The 23,939-nt window shown below is 43.2% G+C and overlaps 2 protein-coding genes across 7 annotated transcripts in view; one reads left to right on the top strand and one right to left on the bottom strand.

Moving 5' to 3' along the window:
- The window catches only part of tab2 (TGF-beta activated kinase 1 (MAP3K7) binding protein 2), a 45,412-nt gene extending 23,956 nt beyond the window's left edge, over positions 1-21,456 (top strand). Inside the window, exons 2-8 of one of the 4 annotated variants that reach the window (XM_082505313.1) lie at positions 6,177-6,257; positions 8,436-8,621; positions 10,297-11,923; positions 15,188-15,348; positions 16,441-16,534; positions 18,185-18,280; positions 19,353-21,456. In XM_082505313.1, coding sequence (XP_082361439.1) covers positions 8,520-8,621; positions 10,297-11,923; positions 15,188-15,348; positions 16,441-16,534; positions 18,185-18,280; positions 19,353-19,489 — 2,217 coding nt within the window. In that variant the 5' untranslated portion in view covers positions 6,177-6,257; positions 8,436-8,519 and the 3' untranslated portion in view covers positions 19,490-21,456. The remainder of the gene's footprint in view (positions 1-6,176; positions 6,258-8,435; positions 8,622-10,296; positions 11,924-15,187; positions 15,349-16,440; positions 16,535-18,184; positions 18,281-19,352) is intronic. The other 3 variants (XM_082505312.1, XM_082505314.1, XM_082505311.1) reach the window with 3 other exon arrangements.
- A 964-nt stretch (positions 21,457-22,420) lies between these two features.
- The window catches only part of LOC309689130 (putative ribonuclease ZC3H12D), a 184,528-nt gene continuing 183,009 nt past the window's right edge, over positions 22,421-23,939 (bottom strand). For all 3 annotated transcript variants that reach the window (XM_082505320.1, XM_082505321.1, XM_082505322.1), the window contains exon 6: positions 22,421-23,827. In XM_082505320.1, coding sequence (XP_082361446.1) covers positions 22,890-23,827 — 938 coding nt within the window. In that variant the 3' untranslated portion in view covers positions 22,421-22,889. The remainder of the gene's footprint in view (positions 23,828-23,939) is intronic.

Below are 23,939 nucleotides of genomic sequence, written 5' to 3'. Positions count from 1 at the left end.
GAGCAGGAAGAGTGAGCGCTTGTTTTCATGCAGATTACGTCCCGGATCAAAATGCGGTACAATTGTCATCTTTTTTTTTTTTTTTTTTTTTAATCGTTGTCATTTGGAAATGAGATCGCACACAAGTATGAATTGAGATCGCGATTTTTCTTGCCCTCCTGGGTTTTAATTGCACCTTAGAACACACATGCATCAACACTACAATGAGCGGGTGGAGGGAGGTTTGGAGTCTTCTCCCACCCCTATTCTCTGCGGCCTGCTGGAGCGGGAGGGCTAGGTGGAGTTGGCCGTCCGACTGCGGTCTGGAGTGTGGGGGCCTCCCTGCTGCTACGGAGTCGGGGTGGTCTGCCTCTCCCCACCGCAGGGAAAAGGGTAACACCACCTGGGTCTGGGTGCAGTTCCCCCCTCCAGGAGCAAGGGTACCTAGACCCGGTTTGTAGAGTACGCTTGGGGAGTGTGATCGTGTGTACAGCGTCTCTTTATGTCTGTCTCCACGTTGGTTGAGTGTGGAGTGAGTGCATATGAGAGCATGAGGGGGGGAATGGATGTTTGTGTCTGTGTGTGCCTGTATGTCTGTGTCTATATGTCAGGTTGGGTATCAGACGCCACCTCTCTGGGGACACCTCAGGCCCTCCAAGGTTTGGAGGCCTATCTCCACCTACCACCACTTCCCCTGCCGGTGGCGGACTCCCTCAGGTGTCGGTGCGTTGGTGGTTCTTTGTGTCTGGGGGTGGGCGTCCAGGTACACACCGGCTCACTCCTTGGCGGCCGCTTATCGGGGCCTGGAGCCTGGGGCTCGCTCGGGCCCCTTCGGGGGTGGGGTGCCCCCGGCCTCTCGGCCTGGGGCTCGGTCACTCAGGCACAGCTGGCGGCCGGCGGAGCTCACGGGCGCGTCACTGCAACTCCCCCTGGCTTCTGCTCCGCGGCTGCTGAGTGAGCCCTCATCTGGGACTCTCCTCAGCTCTTACTGAGACAGTGGCGCGGCTGCCCCTCTGTTGGTCTTCCATGGTTTCTTGTGTTCTGGGGGCCTCTGGATGTCTGGAGTTTTGATCTCCTCCATACCTGCTTCACACCCTGGAGGACGGGGCTGTGGCCCCCCCACACTCCCTAGCAGATCGTTACATGGAGAAACCTTTGGAATACAAGCGCGCTGATCCACACAGGTATGCACACGGGTGTTCACTGCTCGTAGACCCAAATTACACCTTTCTTGGCTGCTACTTCGAAGCACATCTGTCCTGCGTGCTGCACAACAACATTGAATATTTAGTATTTACTGCTGTTTACACTTAGCTAGATTAATGCGATGGTGTTGTGTTTAGTATGTTGCTTTGTTTTTTGTTTTTTTTGTCTTTTTTTGTTTGTTTTCTATTCTTCTCTCAACAGGTGATCCAGGAGATTTTTATTTTTTTTCTCCCCCCCTTTCTCACTGTCCCTCTCCCCTTCTGTTTTTCCTTTCCTTCCTCTTTCTTTCTCCCTTTCCTATCTCTCACTCATGTCTGTCCCGTCTGTAACATCTGAAAATAAAATATAATAAATAATAAAAACAAAGATCGACCAAATGGACCAATACGGCAATGCCACGATGATCCATTTGGCAAAGTAAATCCATTGGGTATCCTTGTTGGTCTTCAGACAACAATTCTGATGGCTAAAGAACCAAATGGGACAGGCGAAAAAAAAAAAAAAAAGATCGCGATTTTCTAACGATTAATCGTGCAGCCCTACCCTGGTACTGTTAATAATCTCATGCAACTTTATAGCAAGGTCAAGGCCACCGATTCTCCCATGAACAGCACACAGTGAGGAGGACAAACTTCCGCTGAAAGGAAAAAAATTGCTACTGCACCAGATTTAGGGTAGGCAACGGTCTACCCTGACCAGTCGGGGTTAGAGAGGAAATGCAACAGCTATGTGACGCTAAGCCTGTTTACGTAGTTGTGGATAGTTGACGTCCTCATAATTTGTTTTCACATATGGATATACAGTTGGAAGACAGGTTAGTTTATAGTAACTAGCTTCTCATTTTTCAATAAGTTGTCTGTAAGCAGTTTTTATTTTCTCCCCATTGTTGGCAAGTAAGCGTCTTCAAAGTCTAAGATTTTCAAACTTTTTTGCAAGAGAAGTAAACATAGAAATTCTTTTGTCTTGTCGGAGGAGTTTGCACTACGAAAGGAATTGAAGAAGTCAACTCAGTAGCTTTGTAATGCTTAATACAGGTTATGTTTTAGCCACAGACTGTAGATAAAAGATGAAAATAGCTTCCAGCTTTGAAAAGTAAGCCAGTGTGGAAATGGCATAAACCTGCTTAGGAAAGGTAACAGAGAGCACCTCAACTAAATCAGTCTGTCATTTTTAATGTGTTCTTAATGACTTGCCAGTTTTACTACAAATAAACAGTTTATTGTCTTACTTTTTTATTATTATTTTTTTTCCTTTTCATGCCTTTAAAAGCTACAGGTTGGAAATAACTGTTGTCAGCTAGCAGCATAGCTACAGTTGTATTTTTAATTAGATTTGTTAATGGATTAGCATCCCGCCACCTTCCTGCTCGTGGTCGAGGTGGTTGCAGGTGAAAACAGCTGTAGGCCGGCTGCGTGATGGAACACACACATTTGTACTCTAAAAACCTGGCTAATGAGCTCAGCAATGTGCTGCCCACAGACATTTTGTACTGAAGAGGTAGGTGGAGGAGGATTTTTTATTTATTTTTTTTATTTTAAAGGAGGTGAGTTCATTTCCTTTCCTTCCCTTATTAGGCAAAGATGGACACAACGGGCCAGCTGTTTTACCTGTATGGTGTTTACAGAAGAAAACAAAAAGTTGGAAAAAGCTGTCAGTCCATGGTTGCACAGAGAGGCCTCTCGAGAAAGGCATGTCTTCGCACTTCTAAGACCTCCCAGTTTCCCACAGTGCCTTGGGAGGGGTTGGTTAACCTGGGGAGCTGGTGCTCTTGCCTGCTTCCAATCAACTACCATCTGCAGGCTGCGGTCTTGAAGAATTTTTGATTTCCTGCACACGCACGCATGCACATGAACAGTTTCATGTCCCTATTTTCAAAAGCGAGCAACTAAAAGCTGAGCAGAGTTGATCCCAGCTCTGCATGGCCTTTGAGGCCCAGGCTTCAATGGACAGTGGATGGCAGTTTGGATTCTGCACTTAATGTGTGTGGTTTGTTTCTGTTCAGGAGGCATTGTCTGGTGCATGTGTGTGTGCGTGTGTGTGTGTGTGTGTGTGTGTGTGCGCGCGTGTGTGTGTGTGTGCGTGCGTGTGTCTTCTTGAACAGTTGTCTCAAGATTCCTTACACAATTGCAGTGTATCTTAAAGTTTATTTTACTCTGACTTGTGACATTAATATGGTGAGAAATCACTTTGATTCAGGTGGTCGCAGCTTATTTGATGACTTGAGAGCTCTTTTGTTAAGACTAGACTCCTCAGTAAAATTTCCATGCATTTCTATGGTTTGTGGGAGGCAAGGTAAGGCCTGTGATTGGTCAAAGTCATTGCATCGAAATGAAATGAAACAGAGCAAAAAGTATGAGTCAGGTTGCGTTCTTTAAGAACACGTATATGTGAGTAATACACAATAATGTGAATAAATGGAAGCAGACAGCTGCAAGTTGCATTATAGCTCAGCATAATCATAAATCTTACACTGTGTAGTACAGCACATTTGATCTACAGCTTTGCGTTATCTTTAGTGCATTCCTTGCTATCTGAAGTGTAATTAAACTGATTTGATTGGCCTTATTGAGAGCTCTGTGTTGTAAATATGTTGCTTATGTGCAACATTATTCTAAGTTGGTAAGTAAGCAGCTTGCTTTGCTATTCTGAGAATAATTTGCCACAGTCATGACTCACAGGAGTGGATACTGGTCCTGTGAGTGCGTTTAGCAGTAGCTGACTGTGCATGATGTTTTCAAGTACGACATGTCCATGCCTGTGTTAGTGTGTTTGCTTAATGCACACACAAACTTACACATACATGTGAGTTTTGGGTTAGGGAGGGACAGGCTACCAATTAGCGTCTTTATTTGTTTAGGTTTTGCTGGACCAAGACACAGCAGAAATATTTCATGCAGTGCTGCTGTGCTGCTCCTTAAAGCTGCAGGGGACGTTTTGGATTCAACCTGTATGTTTTTAATGTTTGAGCTACCATTTCTGCAGAAGATCAGTCATTTGAAGACTTGACATGACGAGCTCAGCACTGTCCTAAACAATTACCATCATGCATTCCACTATCTGCAATCAGTAGATAGTACGACATGACATTTTATTGTTCACAGTAGAGCAGGGCTATCTGACCAAAAATATTTATCACGATAACACATTTTAAAATTTGCGATAACAATATAACTGACACTAGACAAATTACTTTACAACTTCACAACTTTTTTGCACTAATAATGTATTTTCACTTGAACAAGCAGCTGTTTTTTATGTGCATTAAAGCTATATAAAAATTTAACCGTGCAAATGCAAAACCTTGCTGACAGTTTAACCAAAAGGTATTTCCAGTGGGAATTGGCCAACATATCCTCAGCATAACCATGTATAATATCCACAAAACTTCAAAAGAGGTAATATTATGTTGAAGCACAGTACGTATCACTCCGTGAGGCTCCTGCCTACGATAGCTGTAATGCTCCAAGAATCCATCAAGCGGTGCAGGTACAAAGGCACTGCACATGTGCGTTTTACCCATATTCTATCGCGATATTTCATTTTCTTATCGTTGCCCAACATTATACCGGTATTACCGTGAGCGGTATGATATGGCCCAGCTGTAATTCAGTGTGTTTTTGTGTTTTTGTTTTTTTTTGTTTTTGTTTTTTTGTCAGCTAACTTTTTTTTGGGAGGGGGGGATTGCACAAGCATCAGGTGCTGGACTGATATTGCTGCCAAGAGCTCCTGTTGATGATTTATTCCCCTTTTATTTAAACTTTAATTGATTTGGACGTTTTTAGGAGCATTCAGTCTTGCGTAGTGAATGACTCCATTGATGTAGCATGGCAAGGCCTGCTACTGCCAGAAATGAATGTGGGGCTGTGGGTCAATGCTTTGGCACAGTGAATAACACCCTGAGCAATGGGAGCTTTGTCTCTATCTGTGCTGCCTCAGGCATCGTTCCACTGCTGCCTTCAGGGACAGCAAGCACTGATCTGCTCCTGTCAGAGCAACCCCTAATACACGGGCCGCTCACAGACCTATAATTACCTAGAGTGAAGAGGTGTGGACCTTTTTTTCCTTCTTTTTTCTTTTCTTTTCTGGGTTTTTTTTTTTTTTTTTTTTTGAAGTCGGGAAACAATCTAACCATGCTGTTGACCTGTAACTGGGTCAGCCGCCAAACAGCGAATTTCCTTTCCCATTGTCCCACAACGGCTGTGCTGCAGCTCTCTAAGTGGAGTTTAAATTGTGGACTGTTGCCCTCTGGCTCCCTGCACTCATGCATCCTCTTAGCCTGTAAGTCAAACAGGTAAATATACACTGATAATATATTAGTTTCCCTAAGTTGACTACTTAAAAAGATTCATTTTCTTGTGGGTTTATTAGCTTCGTGTGCTGGTGGAGACGGAGCATGCTTTACTGGAGTAGTAGGCTTTACTCTAAACATGTAATCTGAGATGCGGCACACTGTTTTCCTCTGGTTTGCAGTTAGTTGCTCATCAAGCTGCACTTTGTGCTTCTTTTCGACACCCTCTAAATGAATTCCACAGTCTGGTGGCATACTTGCAAAGCTTTCCATTTGCTTGTATTTCAGAAGACAAAAGAAAGCACTGACAGTTATTTTAGATTCTTATGTAATGGACAAGTTTTATCAAGACTTTAATGGTTCTTCTCTTTCAAGAGGACCTGGAAAGAAAAGTCTTTCATAAGTGGAGAATATCATAAGTTGTATCTCTGTGAAAGAAAATATATTTTCTTTTTTTAGATGAAAACATGACTGTCTATGCTGGTAGTGCTCTTCTAAGGAGATCTTCAGCTTTGACTTCATGTTGCCTGCTATGGATTTTTAGTCTCTCACACGAAAAGGAGCTTCAGCACTTCTTTGCAGTTGCCACCCTACGATTGACAGTAGCAAATAGGTCCTCCTACTGCTTTCAGCTATAGACGGATGTTTTGCAGAACTGATTTACAACTTTGAAGTTATGACATTACACATCCTCATTTCACAGATAAGGCAAAAACAGCTGCTTCTTGGCTGAAATAAGATCCCAGTGAGGTTGAAGTACACTCATGATTTCTCTCATCATTAAGTAAGTGTATTTAAGTCTCTGTAAATGATTTCACTTTTAAATCTCATGTTAGGATTGCTGTTGAGATGTATCACTAATTCCTTTTTAGCATTGACTGGCGTCGAACACAACAGGGTGTGCTTCATGTGTCACAATGTTGTGATTGGCATATTTGAACCTCCCACTGAAAGCTGTTTCGAAAGAGTGTGGTTAGAAGAAAAGTGTGGGAGAAGACTAAACATGGCTGTCATGAACTAACGCTTTGAAGTTCTCATGGCTGCTGCATTCACTTTTGTCTGCTTGTGCTTCCTTCACACAGCAGGATAATGGTGGAGAAGCGGGATTATAGAAAAGGTTTTTTGCAGGAAAGATGACTGCAGTGCGTTGACTGCTCGAGAAATTGCACAGTGGCTAGTAGTAAAGTGTGGTTGCTTTGGCAAGTTCCCAGGTATGAGTAAAGCTTATACGTTGAATGAAGTACAACCTACCAGCCAACTTGGTCTTTTAAAACATACTCCGCTTCTGTTCTTTTTCTTTCTTTTTTTCTTTAGTCCTGGTTTGGAGCCCGTGGTGTTTATTATATTTTGAACTATACAGAAAAGTGTTTACTAATACAAGCTGACTTACTGATGGTACACTAAATATAAGAAGTGTGTGCCAAAAGTAGAATTTAACTTCTTGCAGCAGAATCCTTTTCAAGTAGGCAAACATGGTTGTGAAATTCAGGGCCGATGCAACAGTTTGAAAGATAGATGATACCAGTATTGCTTTCTCGTTTGTTTGGTTTCTGTAGGTGCTTCACCTTTTGAGTTTTGTGTTTTAGCTCTTCATCTCACTGCCTATGAAAATGTATAGCCAAAGCAAAATTGGTGGTAGACAGCAAATACGTCAGCCCCTGATATCAGTATTTTATTTACTGTATATCAGCTAGTGTCAGCAGGGGTGATAATGGCTGATACCAATATAGAAGTGCTTCTGATATCGAGATGCATCAGTAAATTTTAATCAAACCATAAATATCACATGTAATCTTAATTAAATGTGTTTAATTTGCTCAAGTCTCCACTAGACTAACTTTGCACTTTACAAACTAACATGCTGGCTTAGCTGTTCCCTCTGTAAGGCTTTACTCTCTTTAACCCACTGTTGTGATTGGCTGCCTCTCACATACAGGTTTGAAGACCAGGTTGGTGGGGCTTCTGTGCTTACAGAACAGAGCATTTATGGCATTCGAAATGGTTACGAATCCTGACGTCAAAATGCTTTGGCATTGTTTAATTTTTGCATTCACTGTTGTTGCAAGTATGTAGTGAATTTCAAATTATGAGAGGAAATAAGTAAAAACCTCAAAGATTCCCTTTAGACCAAATTTGAAGAGCTGGAAGGAGAAATGTTTAGTTTGCACTAAAGGGGCAAAAAATTAAGTCCATTGTTATTCTGTAGCAGTTTAGCTTGGAGATATAAATGTGCAGTTTCATACTCTTCATGTTTGTTTAGTCATTTTCCAACAGCGCTTTGTTCAAAAGCTGTAAAACATAACAAAGCAGCAGCATTATTACTGTGGCTCACAAATGTTTCTCTCAGTGGTTCACATTTATGTGTGCAGGAAGGGAAACTAACAAATGGCATGCAGCCCTTTAGCTCGGTCTTTATCATACAGTGGGATTCTGAGGAATCAACTGTTCTGCACAGCTGCCTGTCTATATGAAGATCTGCATCCACACTACGCTGGTTTTCAGGCCCTTTTCTTTTCTGTAATAAGTGAATGTTGATGTTGAGATGAATTGGAAAGGTTTTTTCTCAGTAGTCAGTTGGAGGTGGTTTCCTCCCTTTGCTACTCTTTTATTAAGGAGCTTTGTGGGGAGAAGGGCTTTTGAAATGAATGCTGTCTGTTCTCATTGAACATCTCTGAAATTTTGTTTTGAAAGCTCCCAGGCAATAATGAAAAAGTCGACCTCAAACGGCTGACGGATGTCTTTTAGAGAAAATTTGCAATAGACCACATTTGCTCCTTTTCTGCCTCTTGGACAGATTCCTTACTGAATATTAACAAAACACCGTTATACAACTCATAATGGTGAAATGGTGGTCAGAGTATTGTCTGTACAGAGAAAGAGATGTTTCTATTTGACAGAAGCACCATGAGAGAGTGTTGTTTCCTTATCAGATTCTCTCCTTCCTTTCTTTGTTTCAATTTAGAAGATGTTCAAAATGAAGGCAGTTTGCTGCTGAGACTGACTTCCCCGTGTGCTGAACAGAACAAACAGACCTGGCATCATACGAATGGCCCAGGGAAGCCACCAGATTGATATTCAGGTTTTGCATGACCTGCGCCAAAAGTTCCCTGAAGTCCCAGAAGGTGTTGTCTCCCAGTGTGTTCTGCAGGTAAGGGCGTTATAAACACCTCTGCTCGCAATTATGTGAAAGAAAATAAAGTCTGCATAATTTATGGTGTTTTTGCTTCATGTCTGTGTGTTTTGTATTAACTGTCAGTGGCTCAGTGTTGGTATCTTAGAAGTGAATGCAACAAAGAAAACAGCATAAATTGAGATAGCTGTTGAATAAGACAAAGCAGTTTTCATGCCTGGGAACAGGATAGTAGTGTATACTAACAATGAATTCAGCTAAGAATGTTATGGCATAAAGGAGAGTGGGCCAAAATAATGCAGTGTGTAAGCTTACCTCCTGATTGTGCTTGGGCAACCAAGGTTACGTTTTTTTTTCACATTACTCTAAAGAAATTAGGATCTTTAGTCCAGCCTTGATAAAACATGTCTAGTATTTTGTATACTCTGGATGATCATGCTCAGGATGAAATGAGTTGAGTCGATTATCAGGTTGTTGGGGCGGGGGGGTTTGTTTAGTTTTTATTTTATTTTATTTATTTATTTATTTTTAAACAAGGTTTTTGATTGGTGAAAATCAGTTGTCGCAGTTTAGAAAGATGTCAAGTGTGATATGATCTGGTAGTGCATTTAAGAACAAAAACAAAAAGAAACCCCAAAACTCACTGAGTGAATTGACTAAAGTGTAGTTCAAGTTTGTAGAGTTGGGAGTAACAGCTGGTGGTTCATCTTAAACCAAAATCAATTTAGAGGGCCCGGTGGCGCCAGTGTCCGGCAGCCTCGCCTCTGTCAGTGCGCCCCAGGGCAGCTGTGGCTACAATGTAGCTTGCCAGTGTGTGAATGGGTGAATGACTGAATGTAGTGTGAAGCGCTTTGGGGTCCTTAGGGACTAGAAAAACCGCTATACAAATGTAGGCCATTTACCATTTACCAATTTAGCTCCTTTTCCATTAGTACCTACTCGAATCACCTGGTACCAGGTACTAATGAAAAGCCCTGAACCGTGGCGAGTCGATCCAAGTAGGTACTACTGGAAAAGGGACTTTTGTGTCTTAACAATGAATAACGGACTAATTTTAACTCCCGTGCCTGAAAGACCAAAGAGATTATGCCATGGAGAGGCATCCATGTTCTGTTAGTCCCCTATAGAATTACTACACCATCTACAGTATTAATCAGAATTAAACTTGCCAAAAAAAAAAAAAGAGAGAGAGAAAGAAAAAGAATTAAACTTGCACACAATGATCAATTCAAAAGGCTTCATCATAATTGATGCCAAGGTCTCTTTTATCATTTTAAGATAAGATAAGATAAGATAAACTTTATTAGTCCCACACGTGGGAAATTTGTTATTGGCAGTAACTTGTGAATTATGTTGACTCATGAGTTGGATGAGCTACTGAAGTTGTGGTTCGTATGTTAGTTGTTGCATGACAGCGGTGCTGCCAAGAAAACAAGCTCCACACCCCTTGTTACAGCATTGATCCCTGCATACAATTTTTCAGTAGTTGTGTTGTTGTAGGTCTGCGTATTGTGTTGTATTTTCAGTACCTGTGTATTATTATTTCTTTCAACCTGGCCATAAAATGCTATTCTCAAAAATGGAAATGTGGAAATGGTGTAAGCATCTTAGTTTTTTCATCTTCCTGTAAGGAAGTAAACATGAAACAAACACACATGTTGCCTAACAAGTCTGTCTCTTCTCTCTCCTGCAGAATAACAACAATTTAGACGCCTGCTGTGAATACTTGTCCCAAGTCAGTCCGGGCTACCTGTACAGCGAAGAAGGGAACCTGAGCTTTTCAGACGACCCCAGCTTCAGCAGGCTCCATAATCACATGACCCAACTGAACCTGGACTTGCAGCCTCAGAATGTGCATGTGGGCCCGGTTCGGGACAGCCTGAGAATGAACGGCAGCCGGACTCTGGCCCACAGCCTGAGCGAAGGGCCCCTCTCTACAGGCCAGGCCACTAACAGTGACTTCTTTCAGCAGGAGCCCCAGTCAGCCCCAGTGCAGGTGCCCTCCAATTTCAATGTATTTGGCGTGATGGAGCCCCCGCGTAAACCGCAGCCTCCACAGCACCTTGGACTCTACCCTCTGGGTGGCAAAGCACCAGCTATGGGTTCCCAGCAGACACCACGCTTCAACCCAATCACCGTGACGTTAGCCCCTAACATTCAGACAGGACGCAACACCCCTACTTCTTTGCACATACATGGTGGGCCACAGTCGGGCCTAAGCAGTCCACAGGGTAACTCTATTTACATTCGGCCTTATGTTAGCCAGTCCGGTACGACACGGCAAAACCAGCAGCAGGGAGGCAGGGCCCAGTACAGCCCCACTTCCCAGCCTCAGCAGCAGATCTACCAGATCTCACATCCTTCCTCCCTGTCTGGCTCCTGGTCCGGCACTCAGCACTCTTCCTCCTCCTCTCATACCTCACAGCCCCAGACCCAGGGCCATCAAACTTCTCACGTCTACATGCCCATCAGCTCACCTACAAATCCCCAGGCGCCTTCCTTTCTTCCTACTGGAAGTCAGGCCTCTTCCTCTGGTGTCTCATCATGCTCCTCTTCCTCTTCCTCCTCTTCGGTCATGCCCAGCTCCCTGTCTGCGATCAGCCAGTACAATATCCAGAACATCTCCACTGGCCCACGGAAGAATCAGATAGAGATCAAACTTGAATCTCCCCAAAGGAGCAATTCTACAACAGCTGTGCTGCGGACGAGCAGCGGGCCCCGCTCATCCTCCACGTCCTCCTGCCCTTCCTCTTCCTCTTCATCTGCTGGGGCAGCTTCTGTCCCTGCCACCCCTCTGTCAATCGGAGGCTCGGGTCCCACTGTTTACATCTCTACTGCTGCTACCACTCCCTCCGAGGAAGTCATTGTTGCCTCAGCCGGCTCCCGCCCACAGCCCAAGTTGGGTAGGAATCCTCACACACTCTTCATCTCAACAAACCCTTCCTTACAGGGGCCCTCAGGTGCCAGGAACATAGGGGGTCAAGTGAGCATGGGCCCTGCCTACATCCACCATCATCCACCTAAATCTCGCCCCTCTGTGGGAGGAGGGGGTACAGCTTCTTCCCCACGCGTGGTGGTCACTCAGCCCAACACCAAATACACTTTTAAAATCACAGTGTCTCCTAACAAACCCCCAGCTGTGTCCCCTGGAGTCGTGTCCCCGACTTTTGACGTCAACAATCTCCTCGGCCTACCCCAAGACCACCACTTCGTGGAGACAGACCCCCAGCATCTCTCAGACCCACTTTCGCCACACCGGGAGAGACAGAGTGAACCTCGCAGACTCAGCATGGGCTCTGATGATGCAGCATACACACAAGGTAAGAAATACACAGTAGCATCGATAATAAAGGTCATTCCCATTTTAAAATTACTCCTGTACTATTTTTACAATGCTGACATTGTAGCATTTCTTAGTTGTTTGCATAGAAAGCATCTTCTGTTTTATAATGCTTGATATATAGACTTATTCTGTTCTCTGTTCAGCTTTTTACTGAACAGACACAAAGCTCCAGAAATTGTTTACACTGTGAATCGTATTTCATATAGACCTCTGAAATCTGGTTAGAAATGTTTGGTTTACAGTTTATTGACTATGTAGCCAAGGTACAGCGGGTTAATATCTTCAACAGTCCTCCTGTGTATGTTGATCTCATTTGAGTTTTGTTTTTATTAACAAATATTATTCAGGTTTCTGCCCATCTCAGGAGGCCAAAATACCTTTTCCACAGACTTCTGCCAAGAAAGTCATTTAACTATCAAGTATACTGCTTTTTTTCCCATAAGACCCTCTGCAGTGCATTTCCTGAGCCAAACTGTCTATGCTTGCTGTCAGTATTGTTCAGCCATAGTGGAAACATGTTGTGTTCATCTCCACAAAGTTGAAAAGCAAAGGTGACTCGCTGAGTGGGGGCCGGTGTGATCATGACTCTAGTGTGAGTCCTCCACAATAAATGCTGCATTTGCTCCACCAGCGCCTGAGACTTGCAGATTCTGTTGTGTGAGTCAAACATGTCAGAGCACACTGCTGTTTCCTTTTTTGGGCTTTTCACTGTATTGTGAGTGAGTCAGCAGCTATGGCTCCTGCACTGTGGTGACTATCACCAAGAGGGGCTTCACACCAGGCATGCTGCCTCTACCATTGACCCTCATCAGTGCAGTTTTCCATCAGTTTATCCTCACTGGTTTGGGAAAATGTTATCCCCTACTGTTTTGATTGGCAAGGTCACTTTGGAAGTTGGTGCTATGCAGACACACCTGTCACCACATAACTGTTAGTTGAACATAACTGTGTTAACTACCATCAGTCACCAAGAATGTGTGTTATTGTCTGGCAGTGGAATAACATTAGTGGTATTGCATAACTGTTAAACAGTTGGTTCTGCCCTCTGGGGCAACAGCCACTTTTTTTTTTTTGTACCGGTAAATCATCCATCTGAATTCTGGAGTTGTGGGTGTGATCACCTTGATTGACAGGTGTGCTGACACAGGGCTGGGCCATAGTTTCGTTTGTCACTGAACTGAACTGCTCTGCAGTGTTTGTACCTTACTGGAGGATTACTGAAGTTTGTGCTTCAGTCCCAGTACAGTGTACGGCTGCAGCTGGTTATTCAGCATTGTTAATTTTAGCCAGTAACTTGGCACTTTACCTCTTTTGGACAAAAAAGTGACAATGGCACTTCTAAATGCAAAGTCCAAAAGCAGTGAGTGATGTCTATGGTACATGCTGCACACCTTTACGACAGTGACTTGTCAATTATAACATTGGCCCAACATGAAGCGTTGTCCTTCTTAACTCTAATAAGGACCATAATTTACTAAATACGTCCATCCATCCATCCATTCACTACCGCTTATCCTTTTCAGGGTCGCGGGGGGCGCTGGAGCCTATCCCAGCTGTCATAGGGCGAGAGGCGGGGTACACCCTGGACAGGTCGCCAGTCTGTCGCAGGGCTAACACATAGGGACAGACAACCATTCACACTCAGATTCACTCGCACATTCACACCTAGTGGCAATTTGAATTGGACGGTGGGAGGAAGCCGGAGTACCCGGAGAGAACCCACGCAAACACGGGGAGAACATGCAAACTCCACACAGAAAGACCCTGGCCTGATGGTGGAATTGAACTCAGGACCTTCTTGCTGTGCGGCAACAGTGCTAACCACCGTGCCACCATAAAATGTTTACAGGGGGTTATTCCGACTTCTTTTGCACCCAAAAAGGTCACCTGTCGCTGACAAATAGAACACATATTTAAGGCACTTCTGCACTGAGCAGGAGGAGAGGGAACACAGGAGGAGATGGATGGCGAGAGACACCTCAGTTTATCACTTCCAGTAGTCAGTAAAGTAACGTGTGTGTGTGTGTGTGTGTGTGTGTGTGTGTGTGTGTGTGTGTGTGTGTGTGTGTGTGTGTGTGTGTGTGTGTGTGTGTAAATATTTATCGCAGTTTGCCTCTCCAGTGTATGCTGGATCTCATCTATTATGTCACAACAGCCTCGAATCAAATTGATTTTGATCTTCAGGAAGTGGATGAAGTTGGAGGGAACCTTACAAGTGGAGTTGGTAAACAAACCTGGCGTTGATTGTTGAACTCCTGCCAATCGTAATGTCTACTGGTCCTGTTAATTCTTTTTATCCTTTTGAAAACAAAGAAAAAGAAAAAAATCGACTGAATACAAGTCTACTGATTCACCTGATAACCTTTCACTCACATCCATGAATCAGGTACATTAATTAAATACTGGAGGACTCTGTGGGCCATCATGTTATAACTCCTCAGTGTGTAGTGGCGTGTGTTTGTGTATTGCAGGAGAGAATTGTTTATCGTAGAATGCCTGTGAAGGAGGTGTTGCCACCTGTCAGAAAGTGCAAGAACTTTAATGAATTATGGGAAATGTACTATAGAGACTTGAGTACATTATGTGCATGGTTAAGGCAGAATTTGCCTGCAGCAGTTTGCTAATCAGAATAAGTCTCATCTCCTTGTGTTACCACAATAGGTGATGAAAGGCAGCAGTGAGGATTCTGTTGCTTCGCCGTCTCTCCTTACACAAGGCTGTCTTTATGGGAAGAGAATTATCTAAACTGGTTTGACTGTTGTGTGCAGTCTGTGGTGCATTTGAAAATGTGTTGTTACTTTATACCCACGAGCACAGTGCTGCTTGAGTGGCTTGTTGTCAGCATTTTTTTGTTCTTTACTTAGTCTCGGTCGTTGTGTCCTTGGCCAAGACACTTCACCCACCGCCTACTGGTGATGGCCAGGGGGGCCGATGGCGCGATATGGCAGCCTCGCTTCTGTCAGTCTGCCCCAGGGCAGCTGCTGCTACAACTGTAGCTTGCCTTCACCAGTGTGTGAATGTTAGAGTGAATGAGTAATGGAATTGTACAGCGCTTTGAGGTTCTTGAAAAGCGCTATATAAATGCAATCCATTATTATAATTTTTATAAATGAGTTTTTCTTGAACTTTTCATGGATTTCACCCTCCGTCCTGTACAAATCAGGTTAAATTATGTTGTCATTTCTCATTGATGATAATAATTGTTACTGAGACTTCTTTGTGTTTGTCTCTTTTCTTTTAGCATTGTTGGTGCATCAGAAGGCACGAATGGAGAGGCTGTGGCATGAGTTGGAGATGAAGAAGAAGAAGCTGGAGAAACTAAAAGAAGAGGTCAATGAAATGGAGAATGACCTGACCAGGAGACGTCTGGAGAGATCGAACTCGGCTTCCCAAATTCCTTCTGTAAGGAGAATTTGTTAGTTACCAGAAAAAAAAAAGTCTATGGTGTGTGTGTTTTTGTGGGAGTGTCTTTTTTAAAACATTTGTAGTTGAATCTGGTGCATGAAGTTGGTGATATTTCTAATTAGATGGAGCTGCTGTTAGCTAGCTAACTGTGAGCTAGTGTTGCTTGGTATTGAGGCTTAAGATTACTTACACAGGTTCTAAATAGCATTTAACATGTGCATAAATGCTACCTAACAGACTGCCATAAGAGCTTCACTGCTCATTGCAACATTTTCGTCACTTGTTGTTTTGATCTTTGGGGTGGAGAGCAGTTTTTAACACATCTGTCCAAAATATCTCGTAGGTATTCAACTGGGTAGAAATCTGGTAATGATCTCTTCGCTGAACCAGTCAGATTGTTCTAATCTTTGAAAAGGAGAATTGTCAAAAGTCTCCTAAACCACATCTTTTACTGGCAGATCAACAGATTATAAACAAAAACAGTTTATTATGATTGTATCAGCAGCTGATTTAGAAATAAAAATGCTAAAGAATCAGCATAACTGAAACCAAATGTACTTCTGGTTATTATTGATAGATAAAAGGCTGAATAGACAAAACCACATTATCTGGGTCATATTGCCATTCACAGCAGTTCTCCTACACCCTGAAAATATGTTGATTACAGGGTCCATTTATGATTTGGCTGATAGCGCACACACTTTGTCTGATTCACTTTGCAGTTCATTTTAGAGCTGTGCAGCTACTTTCAGAAAAAAGAAAACACCCCTTCTTATTTTCTGCACATCCACCATCGCTGTTGCATTTACGTCTATGATTTTTGTTGTAATATTGCGGGTTTAGAAAGAGCAGTGCTTTCTGCTTTATGTCGAGTCAGCTGTTTTCATCGGGTTGAGTCAACAGAGTGGGGGAGAAAGTAGCTGAAGAAGGTTAATTGGATGGTGGTCTGAGCTCAGGAACTCTTTGGTTCAGTGTTGTTTACTGAGGAGAGTGGAACAGCTCTCCTCGTGACACGGTCACAGGTCACTGACTCCAAGCTACCTACATTTGAAGCTACGTGTCTGAACCCTTTCTTTTTTTCCCTTTCAGATTGATGAAATGAAGCAGTTGCGATCCCAAAACAGGTCATTGCAGATTGATATAGACTGCCTCAGCAAAGAAATTGATCTTCTTCAAACAAAAGGTACGAGCCTGACTCACCATCTCTGATTTATTTGTATCTGCGTGTATTTTCAGATTATAAAGCCAACAGTAAGTCATTAAATGAAGCAGGCCAGATCAGATTGAGGCCTGGCAGCAATAGCACATCACTCTGGCCTCCTCACATCCTCTTGACACATGCAGCCAAAGTGCTACCATTGTGCTGCTAACTACCAGTTCTTCCTGAATTGCATCCTGTAGCTGGTGGGTAACAAGGGATTTATTGGTCCCCTGGCAGCACTCCACTACCGACAGATCACTGCCGCTGCCTAACAGGTCTGCACAGGTGAAAAGGAAGGCATAAATAATCCTTGGGGATTTTTTTTTTTTTTTTTAAATCACAACACAGAATCATTTTTGTTAAGGTATTACCGACTGTTAAAAAACAGTGAAATTTTGATGTATTTATTAATTTCAGTGAATTAGGCCTTTGTTGCAAATCATACATGGCACTTCCATAGATATCCTTATTATTTTAGCTGCTATTCAGAGACGGATTCATCTTGATGGAAAAGCTCCATCAAGATGAATGGATCCAAATGGTTTTTAAATGTAGGGGTGCACTGATCGCACTGAATGCAGTTTGGATACAATACTGATACCTTTGCTTTAGGTATCTGCTGACAGCGATTGCCTGTCCTATACTCACTTGACCACAGTTTGCAGTAAGGGGGAAAAAACATAGAAACAAAGATACAAATAAAAGTTTTTGGTGTTGCAAGACTGTAAAACTGACTTGCTGTTAGTGTCCTCCATGCTATGTATTGTTTGCAACCTTTGTTCATGTGTGATGTAAAAAAGAAGATTACCTATAACTCCTGGAAGAAATTATATTTTGCGTTTTCGGAGCAAGGCAGGCTAATTATTTGAATTTGAACTTTAGCTACATTTTTGGCATTCAATAATTACACACACAACTTGATATAATAGCAGTGAGATTTTTGCCCCTCCCTAAATTTTTAAACTGACTCAGTTAACAAGATCTATCTAGAGGAAGTAAGACTCAGTTTCCATAGGGGAACCTGTTGAGCTTGTGGAGTCAGCTTCAACCCCTTGTTACTCATCCAGTGGCTGCCATGCAAGTCTAGATATGAATTAGATATCTTAAACATTCAAACTCCCATTCTCTGGACTCCTTGTTTCAGCTTTTGCTGCTCATCAGATAACCCAGAATGAATGGAGCCCTGATGAGTGTATCTCAAATGTGTAGGTTTCTGTTGATTTAACTCATAGTGTGTGTGTGCTCTCTAAATGTAAATTCTTCCCAAACAGCACGCATTAGCAGAATTCTAGCATTTTATGGGTGAAATGGGAAATGTTGTAGCCATTCCTGCAAGAGCTGGCTGTTAGTTAGCTGTTTTTATAGTTTATAATGGTTTGCTGTTTTTACCTTGTAGCTTTCTTATTGGTGGTGCAGAAAAGATGCTTTGAAGGTCGTTGTCAGGGGATCTCCCTGCTAGGAAGTACCTCAGGACCTCTCTAGTGCCTAATGCTAATAGTACATCATACCTTTGCAATACTGTCCCTTAAGATTCAAGATTCTTTATTTGTCACGTGCATAGTTATACAAATACAACACGCGGTGAAATGTGTGGGAAAGGCTTGGTTCCATTCTCCTTCTTTTTGTGTACAGGACCACACTTTAATCCCGGTGCAATCCATAACTTTTACGACAACATTGGATTCCTCGGTCCTGTCCCACCCAAACCCAAAGGTACTTTATCTATTGGTAAGTTTAAAAAAGGTTGCATGTCTGACGTTTCTCATTGCACTGGCCACCGCCCCTGATATCATAAGGCACATGTGTCGAACTCCAGGCCTGGAGGGCGGCTGTCCTGCTTATTTTCCACCTAATCTGCCCTTGTAGCTTCTTATTGGGAAAGCACACCTGATCCAGCTAATCAGCAGCAAGTAGTGCAGGGATATCTCAAAAATAAGCAGGATACTGGCCCTCGAGGACTGGAGTTTGACACCCTTGTCCTAAGGTTAAAGCCGGCATGTGGTCAGGAGTCAGTGCACTACACTTCTCCTCGTGTTGATGTGCATGTCTGTATTGTAGCTGGACCACACAGCAGAGGGTGTGTAAATACTGAGACCTCATAGTAGAATGGTTGTGTGGTTCTTCTCAGTCCTGTTTCTATCGAGTATGCACTTCTTTTGCATGCTTAACAGATTTCTAAGCCCCTGTGATGCATGTTCAAATAGCATACCCTCATTTATGGTATTTGCAAAACTTTCGAAACTCCAGATAGGTGTTGTTTGGAATAAGTGTTTGAGAAAATATTGGAATCAGCCTGTCTTTCAGTCTTCCTTGGGGGGGGGGTTTCTTACAGAGTAAAAAATGTCTTCTATAAATAAGTTTTAAAGTATTTTAGCTCTTTTTCACACAGTCTCTGAACATTTAGCTTACACATAGTTGATGTGTCACAAGAGATACATATTGGCCTCATATTTGCCATTAGACCGGTGGTGATATTTGGCTCATCAGTCAAATCAAAGCTATGGAAACCGAATCCCATGAAGTATCGGTTCTTTGATAAACTGGCTGTCTTTTAAACTGGTGAGCTTACAAAACTTTGAAAAATGAAAAAGGAGGGTTTCCAAATATGAAACGGACACAGTGGACGCTGTTGTTATTTCATCATCTGATCTGCTTGTTGAAGTGGCAGCCTTTTAGAGACTCTTCTCCTTGACACCAAGGCACTATCAGAATATTACATTTAAGTGCTGATAAATGCATTCTTATGCTTGTGATGTTACATCTGTCCCATCCCTCACTCGACTCCTCTTCTCCTTCTCAGACACGGGCAGTAAGAGTGTGAAGCCCATCACAGACCAGGAGGACGAGGGGACGCAGTGGAGCTGCACAGCCTGCACCTTCCTCAATCACCCTGCCCTGATCCGCTGTGAACAGTGCGATTTCCCGCGGAACTTCTGAGCCAACAAGGCTGCGACGCGCTGCCCCTTCCTCTGCCCGCCTGTCTTCTAGCAGATTAGAACAGACCGGGGCTCTGTCTGTTACTTCCTAGATGTATGAAAACCGGGACAGGGCATAGTCCTCGTACACCGTGCAGCCCGTTTGTTTTTGTTTTTTTGTTTTGTTTTGTTATTTTCTTCTCCTCTCTATAGGCTTGTAGAACACTGTCCATTGAAGGCTTGACTGGATGGTGTTTACAGCTTGCGTTTCTTAATATAGGCTGGCAGAGTCGGATGATACCTCACCTTAGAGACTGGCATAGTGTGGGGTCCCGTTCTCCACACATCCCTTGCTCGACAGGTGACACTTTACACCCTGGGGATACCTCGCTGCTCCCACTTCACAGTATTACAAGCGTGGCCCTGCAGCGTGATTGCACACATGCACACTCAACACAGATGTGCCTTTTGCTGATTTTTCTTTTTTTTTTGTCCCTTTTCTTCTTCTTCTGTGGTGGTGGCATGACTGGGGAAGGGGGGGTGGGAACTGTGTTGAGCCACCGTTCTCCACTTGAAGGGAACTCGTGGACTTTAAAGTTTGTTTGCTGTTTGTAGTGGATGCCAAAGGAGGAACCGCCAGTGTTGCTGTCACTCAAACGTGCCTACTTTCCTCAGCGCCATTCTCTGTGTCTCTGATCGTGAGTTACCAAAACGCGAAACAAAAAACGGTTGCATGGTTTGTGTACAGAACACGGAGGCAGAAACTCCCCTCAAGCTTTTTACTGTACATAATTTTAGAATGTGCCTTTTAAAACCGTTCTTCCTCACACTATGAATCACTTGTATTTCCTGTAAGTATAGCTTTATAGACTTTTATTAACTTGTTTTGATTCCCTTCTTTCAACCAAATAAGCACCGTGCCCCCTTTTTAAGCTTTGATTTCTGTGAGAGTTGAAGCCTTGCAGAAGGAGAGGAGTGGAGCTGTTCAAACCCCTCGCAGTCATCATGAAGCTACGTCTGCCCGGCCCGTTCATCGCCCGCGTCATTGCTGAGGTTCCTGTGTATGATCTGCAGATGCAGCAAAAGTGGAAGGCGATGGAGGCGTCTTGTTTTTGTTTTTTTTCCTGTTTTGTGAGTGTATGTGTGTGCGTGCGAGTGTAAGCGTGAGTGTGTGTTTTTGTTTTCCAGGACACCAATTACGTTCGGGACTGTTGGGGGTGGGTTTGGAGAGGGGAGGGAAGGGGTAAATAACAAACTGCCATCTTATCTGACAACTGGAATGTAGTTTTGATGTTTGGAGGACAACGACACCTCAGTGCAAAGAGACACTCACTCTCCAGTGCAATCAAGAACCATGTCAAAGTGCTCCTGGAACAGTTTCCATGTTGCTGTGTGCCTGAATTGGCTTTTTGTTAGGTACCAAAGGTCAAAGTGAATATATTTCTGTTAAAGGTGTTCCTGTGCCTTACAGTCAGGATTGTTGCGTGTTGGGAGCAGTTGAGGCAAAACAAACTGTCTATTCTGCACACTTTGCTTTGGAGCAGTTCATCCTCCTAAGCTTTTATTGCAGAGGGTTTTTCTAAAATGTACTTCCTGTCATGTTTCACTGTGGAACTGTGGATTATGTGAAACAATGGCTTGCATTAGTGCCTTTGTATTAATAACCTGCCCTGTCACATCCAAGTTTGTTTGTTTTTGTTTTTTTTAAACCCCTAAAATTTCCTATGACTTTAACTCACTGATTTATGAATTTATAAATGAATTCTTGTCTCTTAAGCACTTAATGTCATACTTTTTTCTTTTTCCAACCCCCAAAAACCAGTTTTCAGCTTTATCTGCACCTTGGTGTGAAGAGGCAGTTTATTCATGTTTTAATACATGAAAAAAAAATAATTTGGACATCTAAAGTGTTTTTTGATTTTAGCTGGGAAAACTGTCTTTGTAACAGATAAGTTATTTGTAAAAATTAAAAAAAAAATCTATTCAGAATGTTTGTGCTGCTTCTGTCATGTTCTGAATGTTCTGTCCACTAGATGGCAGTATAGCTCAGTGTACAGGTTGGCTGGGAGATTGTTTCCCTGCAGATGGTTAGATAAAAAGAAATTTATGATGCAGTCTTTTTCAAAATTGCCTAATATAGCAAAATGAAGCAATAATTTCCAGCTTTATCTTTATTATCACATTTCAGCGTTTCATCGTGTTATCTACTACCTGCATTTTTATGGCCATGGCCTATGGACCTTTTATGTCAGCCCTTAAAAAACAAGGAAGAAAGATATTGCAAAAGTGCTCACATGTCAGAGAGCACTCTGGCCTCCTCTTGGTTTATTTCCTGCTTCCTTGTATTTCGTCCAGTCTTTTGTAAGTCAACAGCTTTCTGGGAAATGCAACGGTACATTAAACACAAAACAAAATGTCACACAGGTTTAAAAAGAGGCTCAGAAGCCCGTGTCTCGGGAGGAACATGCATGTGCTTGACGTGTGAAGGAAAACGTCTGCAGCGTCATTACTGGTTGAACAGCGGGCTCACTTTAAAGTAGACGTACTCTGCTGTTCCTTATTTGCTGTTCTGTACTGTTCCAGTATGGCCAGAGTTTAAAATCGTGAAATCGGTGTATGTACACAAATCACTGAGCAAAAAGCTCAGCTGGAGGAGATGTACGCAGGGTGGTGGCACTTCTGTACAGACTTTACTTTTCAGATCCAGAAGCTATGTTTGTTTCTCTGATGCAGCCCTAGGTGTAAACAGCTTGTTTCAGATTGATGGCATGCACCAAAATAAGGATCATTTTGAACTGTAAATCATGCAAAGCTGCTCTACTAAAGCTACCATCAGAGAGCAATGGCTGTCTTTTTTTTCTTTTCTTTTTTTAATGACATTAATGGCATTGAAATTTCACCTTAGCTTCACATCTATAAGCACAGTTTCAAATAGAAAATTACCCAGTGGTAATGTGGTTTGAGCGCTTTTATTTCTCAGCAAAAACAAGGCATTCGAATTCATATTAAAAATAGATCAATGACATTCTTTACAGAAATATAGAATATAGCGTTCCTCACTTTGAGGCAACATGGGAAAACAACACATGCTGCTTTTATTTAAAACAAAAAAATTTCAGGCTACAATAAGTAGCTTGTATGGAGCTTAGTGCATTGCACTTTTACACTAGGATAAAGAGAGAGCATTCAATCTGCTACATTTTCTGCAGATCGTGTCACTTTGTAATGCTTCAAATGAAGGGTAAGTTTGCATCATGTTCAAGCAAGACAAATCATTTTGCACAGTACAAACTGTCATAATGAATTCACAGTAATTTCGAGAAGTGCTCTCGTTCTTCAGTTTTCACTTTTCTTTTGAATTGAGAACTCCAACATGGGCTCGGTTTGAAGAAATGTAAAAAAAAAAAAAAAATCCTTGGGATCTAGAAACTGAAGTGGCTCGCTCTGTAGTTCTGGATGAGAGAAATCAGTTCAGACATGTCAGACACGTGCGGGTAAGCATTCATGACTTGCTCTACCATGTTCTGGGGGAATAGGGTGCTAAGCTGGATCCTCAGAGCCTTCCTCCGCTCGCTCAATGGGCTCTTAGCCCCACTGCTCAGCCTAGGGTCAGACAGGCTGCCCTGCACCCATGGGTCCCTGGGCAAGCTGTGGGTCTGTCTGTGGGAGGGCTGTCTGTAGTACTGCTTCTCTGCAAATTGAGAGGGAAGCTCCCCATTATGTGGTGGTAGAGCTGGACATGAGCTCCATCCATGCTGCTGGAGGTGGTGGTGGTGCTGCTGCTGGTGGCTGTTTGGGGATAGTCTGGTCTGCTGGTGACAGCACCTGCATTGACTGCACGTGGGGGGCTCACGCGATGCCAGTCCATTTGGCTGAGCGTAGTAACCCCCGTTCAGGCAGATCCTCGGGGCGTTGCCACCATAAGACCCAGAGTACTCATCTTGACTCAGGCTGTAGCTGGCCACCCCGCTGCTGCAGCTGTGCACAGGTTGCTCCCTGCTGTAGGCCATGTCATGGATATAGAGCCTGGACAGAGAGCTGTCCATGGAGCTGAAGGCTTCATCTATATCTGGGCTCGGGCAGTGTTGGAGACTTGAGTTCATTTGGTTTCTCGGGCTGCTGGTGTCCCTCTGACAGATGGACTGCTCCCCTGGCGAAGCCCTGTGTGACAGCTCATCTATGCCCAGAGGTGGAGGGGTGGAGATGTACCTGTGCTCCTGCTGATATGCAGCAGGGGAGATGTTCTTGGCTCTGTCTCTGTCTCTTAGGGCCCTCAGCTCATCAGCCACTGACAACTGGGACTGGTTGGCCCTCTCTGGATGGTAGAACTTACACTTTACTCCATAAGTGCATTTCTTTCCTAAAAGACAAAAATACAAATTCCCAAAATTAGAAATTGTGTCTGGGCCACTACAAGCTAAACTTTAGCTCAGGATGTGTGTAAAAGCCACTAGAATTACAAACAAATCATC

This window comes from Aulonocara stuartgranti (genome assembly GCF_965226115.1).
Source record: "Aulonocara stuartgranti genome assembly, chromosome: 15".
Taxonomy (NCBI): domain Eukaryota; kingdom Metazoa; phylum Chordata; class Actinopteri; order Cichliformes; family Cichlidae; genus Aulonocara; species Aulonocara stuartgranti.
Note: the sequence above shows the minus strand (reverse complement) of the source record. Positions and strands in the feature narration are given on the sequence as shown.